A 6,355-nucleotide genomic window follows, 5' to 3' on the forward strand; every position below is an offset into this window, starting at 1 on the left:
TCTTTTTTTAATTTTGGTGTTCTATATCTTCCTTTTCAGGACGAGACACCAATGTCTTGGTCTACATCAAAAGAAGGCTAGCAATGTGTGCCAGAAGACTTGGGAGGACCAGGGAAGCAGTGAAAATGATGAGAGATGTGAGTTTGAATTTATGGTTTGGGAACATAGCAATGAATCTGACTTAGAGAGAGAAGGAGGAGCCCACTGAGTGGCTATAGCAGAGAAAAGCAGTCATGGTATGGCGGTCCCAGGGGCATTAGAGCCAGACTATCTGGGGTCCAGCTCTAGCTCTCCACGTACTAAATGAATGATCTTGACTCAACTTCTCTATGCCCTGTTTCCTCATCTGTAAAAAAGAATAACAATAACAATCCAATAATCTATATGTATGAAAGGCTAAGCGACCCGTCAACCGGCTGGTAGGTATGATACGCACTGACCACCAGGGGACAGACGCTCAACACAGGAGCTGCCCAGTGACAGCAACTTCGCAGAGTACCCTCTTGCACTCTGGGACCCCTTGAGGGATGTCGGACTGCTGGTTTTGGCCCAATCCCCGTAGGCCAGGACAAGGGACACCATTTGCTGGAAGAACCCTGCTCACTCCACAGACACCCTTCAACCCCCGGCACCACCCCAGGTGTGGCCAGTGGGGAGGTTGGCTCCAGAGTGTGTCCGGCTCTGTCTCACTCAGTCCTGCCCTGCCGGCCACCTTCTAATTAATTTTCTTTCAATTTGCACAAATCCATGCACTGGGCCTCTACTAACATAATAAAATAATAATAATAACTACTACTTGGAATTGTTGCAAAGATTAAATGAGATAATACATCCAAAATCTTTAATAGATTGACTGGCATATTAAAGAAATCTCAAGAGATGTCCTTATTAAACTCTTGAGACGATAGCTGGAAGCCAAGAATAAGATCAGCCATTTTAGCGAACTGACTTTTTTTTATGTGTAGTAGTTAGGAAGGTTTGAATAAACTATGGATCAATTTGTTACCCTTAAACTTAATAATATTATGACCTGATTGTATTGTAGTCATTTCAAGTATTTTCCTAGATTCTTGAGTCAGGATACTTTAGAGTTTCAAAATGAAAGAGAACAAGGGAGGCTGTTATTATGTAATTTAAAATCAAAGCAGTGCTTTTAAGAGAAACCAGTTGATAAACTCTTCTACATTTAAAAAAAAATAAACACTTTAAATAAAGAAACTAACACTAGTGTGAATTGTATTTATAAACCATTTCCTTTTTAACTACAGTTTCAGAAAACCTTGATCAACATTTCCTTCTGCTGTCTTCTGGGTTAGGAGACTAGGTAACTGTTCATTATAAAAATGAAAGAACTGAGGGACCAGGAAGAAGCGGTATCTTCTCCAATCTCAGCTTTGGGTTTGAGTATAGACTGTGTAGACCTGGTGAGTCTTTCCTCAACTTGTCTCTGGAAAGTAAGTGATTCCTGCGAGTCCCCAGTCTCTGTAGGGGCGAGGCCTGCGCTCCATGCCCATGCCTGGTGATTTCTGCAGGTCATAGCATCCAAGTGAGGTCTGTGCGTGGATTCCGGCTTCTCCTTCAGTAGCAGTACCGTCCCCAGACCTGAGGATAGGACAAGAGGAGAGAGATTCTGAAGTGGTTTTATTGGACTGAAGGTGATAGATGTACTGTAAAGGGATCTCTCAGGATTTAATTCTTGTGGTTGACAGAAAAATTTAAATAATGTTTGTTATAATGTATAAGTGCTAATTTTAAGAAAAGATTTCTGCAGAGACATGAACTTGCCCTCAATCTTTTTAACTTGCAGAAGTTTCATCCCTTGATATAGCAGAAAGACTCAACCAGTTCTACCAGCTCGGAAAGAGCTGAGAATTTTATGAAGGACGGGGTCTTTATCTTAACCTGGCACAGCTGCATTCAGCCTTGAACAGGTGTTTTATATTTATTGTTGTTTCTTACCCCTTAATTAGCCTAGCACAGGCACACATGGAAGAGTAGCTTTTGTTGATTTTCTGTATTATATGTTCAAGCAATTTCATAAGAAAAACAAACGTGGAAGATTTTAATTCCAGTTGTTTTCTATCAGTCTCATTCGGATTTTTAGAATATGCATATAAAATTTCACATGATTAAAACCAATACATCTTTACTATGGTTTGATTTTTATTTAATATTATTTTATACTTACAATTCCATTTACTGACCTAATTCAAATATAGATCTTAGGGGAAAGTCTTCATGCAGTGGAATAAATGCTGGTCAGGGAGTCCAAAAATCCACCCACCTAAATTTAGCTTAAAACCAACCTGTGATTCGTTTATGACCAGGTGTATTCATTTCCTAGGGCTGTGGTATCACAAACTGGGTGACTTAAATAACAGAAATTTGTTCTCTCACCATTCTGGGGACCAGTAGTCCAGAGCCCAGGGTGAGCTGGGCCATACAGCCTTCCTCTGAAGGGTCTAGGAAAGCATCTTCTCTTGCCAGCAGTCCTTGGCACTCTTTGACTTATAGGTGCATTACTTCACATGGCGGTTCCCCCCTTGCCCATGTACCTGTATCTCGGTGTCCAGATTTTCATCTTTCCATAAGGACACCACACTTACTGGATTTAGAATTGGACTTATGATCTCATCTTAACTTGATTACGGCCACGAAGACCCTATTTCCCATAAGGTCACATTCACAGGCAACAAGGGTTAGGATGTTAATATGTCTTTTTAGAGGACACAATTCAACCCACAACATCAGATCCTATATAAAAATATAGATACTCTGTATAAACTTTCCCTTTTTCTAAAACTTCCTTACATGAATCAACTAAAGGCATGTTCTATATGCCTTTGACGGTGTCAAACCCATGCTCAGCCTCACTGGTAAAGATGATAAATCTATATGCCATAGCTCTGATTCACCAATTCAAATTTTTTTTTTTTTTTTTTTTTTTTTTTACTGGTATGATATTTGTTTTTCTTCAGGATGACTCTCCAACCAACTGAGCCATTGGGCCAGGGCAACATCTATTACTATTTTTTTTAAATATATTTTTGTTGATTTCAAAAATAAAGGAAGAGAGAGATAGAAACATCAATGATGAGAGAGATTCATTTTGATCGGCTGCCTCCTGCATGCCCCACACTGGGGATTAAGCCCGTAACTCAGACATGTGCCCTGACTGGGAATTGAACTGTGACCTCCTGGTTCATAGGTCAACTCTCAAGCACTGAACCACACAGGCCAGGCTATTTTTAATTGAAAATGTAATAATCTAATCATCCGTCTTGTGTTCTCAGTTATGGCTCTTTGTAAAAATAGCCAGAGAAAACTGCAATGACCTCATCCCTGGGCTTGGATCCTTCCTGCATCCTCAGCATTTTCTCTAGTTCAGCTTTTGTCTATCAGTAAGTTACATGAGTATTACCAAGTGCCAGACATTTATTAAGAAGTTTACATAGACCATTTCATTTAATTTACACACACCATGGGTGTCCTACTAAATTACAGAAATAATTTATATTCATTGTAACAAGTCAAAAAGAAGGAAGTAATGATATATATCCCCTCCATTCCTACCATGCTTTCTCATTGAAGTAACCAACACTCGTCGTTCAATATATATTTTTCTACCCCCTTTTCTCTGTTCCTACAAATACATACCTAATCATGTAAGGATTTTGAGCAGAGTTGATTTGTATCTTACCCAAATTTCCATACGAGAACTAAGCTTTCATGGGGATGCTTAATATTCGAGCATCTTCTGTGGGGCTCCCTCACTAAAGAAAACATGTCAGTTTTGAGATAATATAGTACCATTTCTCCTGACCTCTTTTTTCACAGTTATTCCTATATTCAATGTTTATCTCAAATCACTTACTCATGTGATCCCTTCATTAAGGAAAGATTAGGGCTAAATGAACAGAGAGAGACAGGTTTTTTGAGCTGAATTTTTAAAGCATACAAAAGTATAATTGAAGTTCACTAGATTTAGAGCTTCTTGAGTGCTGGTATGATATTTGTTTTTCTGCACAGTACCTTGTACAAAGACACAGTCAAAAAATATTTGAATTGGTGAATCAAAAGTATGGCATACAAATTCCCAGTTAGAGCTTTGTACCTGTGACCTTTGATTCCCAGCTTCTTGTTGAGTATGACACTTCTTTGTTACTGGTTTAATTATACTGATTTTCTACCTTCATTATAAATGGGAACATTTATTTTCAAAATAATGTAAATTAAAAGGACCCAATTACCTTCAATTTTCCATTATCCCAGCAGTGCTACAGTGAACATCTTTATAGACATGTGAGAGGCTTTCACTACGGTGTATGTCTGGGAATAAGATTACTGGGTATTAGAGCATGTGCATGTTTGATTTCAGTGTGTCTGGAGAGTACACTCTCCAGAATGGCTCTTATGATTGTGTAAATTTTCATCAGTGATACATGACTATTCCCATGTTGCTCTGTATTAGGCTGTTTTGAGACTATACTTGTTGCATATAGCTTTTCATAATGTTATTCCATGATTTAAAAAATACTGTTATTTTTTTCTCCCTTTTCATTTTTTATTCTGTTTATTTGCATTTTTGTTTATTTTTCTCTGATTAATCCTGCTAGAGGAATGTCTATTTTATTAATCTTTGCAAAAGAGCTAGGATTTGGTTTAGTTTATATTCTCAACTTTTCCCCAGCATTTTCTGCGCATATAGTACTGTTTCTTCTCCTTCTCTTCTATTGTTTGCTTTTTTTTAAATTACCAATTTCTTAAGTTGAACAGTTAGCTCCATTTGATTCTAAGTATTTCTTTATTGCCTCATATTTTCATCTTGTCCTATATATTATATTTTTCCCCTTGTCAATAATATTTTACATCATGCTTAGAGAACAAAGATCATATCTTTATATGGAGAGAATTTTTGAGGCCTAGTACATAGTTAGTTTTCATAAAAGTTATAGCTGTGCTCGAAAGCAATCCGGTCCCTTTTGGTTATCAAAGTTTGTATTATTTGCTAGTTTGAGCTTTATTAACCATGTTGTTCAAATCTTCTGTATCTTAGCTTATTTTGTCTGCTTGCTTTTTCAGTATTTGAGAGGGATATGATAGAACATTCACTTTCAATGGTTTATTTATCTGATTTTTTCCATGTTTCATTAATTATTGCTGCATGTATTTTGAGGGTATATTGTCAGAAGCACTTATGCTGATGATTATTCTGATGATATATAGTACCCTTTGTCCCTTATATTTTTCTGTCTAGATTTTCTTTTTAACCTGTATGAATAAGATGGGCTACTCTAGCTTATTTGGATTGATATTTGCCTGGTATACAAATTTCCAAATTTTATAACCAAACTTTATATAACCTATTTATTTATAAAAAATATTTATTAAATTGATTGGGGTGACATTGGTCAACATGAACATATAGGTTTCAGGTATGGGTTTCTATGTTACAAGATGTGTATATTGTACTGTGTGCCCATCACCCAAAGTCAAATCTCCTGTTACCTTATTTTAGGATCCCCGCTCCCTCCTACCCGCTTCCCTCTGGCAACACCACACTGCTGTTTGTGTTCATGGTTGTTAGTTTTATATCCCACATATGAGTGAAATCATATGGTTTTTAGATTTTTCTGACTGACTTATTTCACATAGCATAATGTTCTCAAGGTCCATACATGTTGTTGCAAATAGTGCTATTTTACCCTTTCTTATGGCTGAGTACTATTCCATTGTGTATATGGACCACATCTTCTTTATCTAGTCCTCTATTGCAGGACACTTAAGTTGTTTTCATGTCTTGGCCACTGTGAATAATGCTGCCATGAACAAAGAGGTGCATAATTTTTGCGAATACATGATTTCGAGTTCTTTAGGTATATACCCAGGAGAGGTATATGGTAGCTTGATTCTTAATTTTGAGGAATCACCAGGCTGCTTTCCATAGTGGTTGTAGTAGTCTACATTCCCATCAGCAGTAAGCGAGGGTTCTCTTTTTTTCACAACCTCTCCAACACTTGTTTATTGCTTATCTTGTTGATAATGGCCACTCTAACAGGTATGAGGTGGCATCTCATTATAGTTTTGATTTGCATTTCCCTAGTTGTCAGTGAGGTTGAACATCTTGTCATATACCTGTATGTCTTCTTGGGAGAGGTATATTTTCAGATCCTCTGCCCACTTTTTATTTCTTTTATTATTTTTACTTTTTAATTGTTTTATTGCTTAAAGTATTACAAAGAGTATTACAAATGTCTCCTTTTTTTTCTCCCCTTGACCCTCCCCTAGCCTCCCATGCCCCCCAGTGTCTTGTGTCCATTGGTTATGCTTATATGCATGCATACAAGTCCTTCGG

At 37.3% G+C, this 6,355-nt stretch overlaps 1 protein-coding gene across 14 annotated transcripts in view; it reads left to right on the forward strand.

Moving 5' to 3' along the window:
- ST7 (suppression of tumorigenicity 7) overlaps nt 1–6,355 on the forward strand; it is a 240,475-nt gene that overhangs the window by 116,332 nt on the left and 117,788 nt on the right. For all 14 annotated transcript variants that reach the window (XM_006770007.2, XM_015567992.1, XM_006770008.2 and 11 more), the window contains one exon: nt 40–137. In XM_006770007.2, coding sequence (XP_006770070.1) covers nt 40–137 — 98 coding nt within the window. The remainder of the gene's footprint in view (nt 1–39; nt 138–6,355) is intronic.

The sequence above is a fragment of the Myotis davidii genome, unplaced genomic scaffold (assembly GCF_000327345.1).
Source record: "Myotis davidii unplaced genomic scaffold, ASM32734v1 scaffold384, whole genome shotgun sequence".
NCBI classification, from domain to species: Eukaryota; Metazoa; Chordata; class Mammalia; order Chiroptera; family Vespertilionidae; genus Myotis; species Myotis davidii.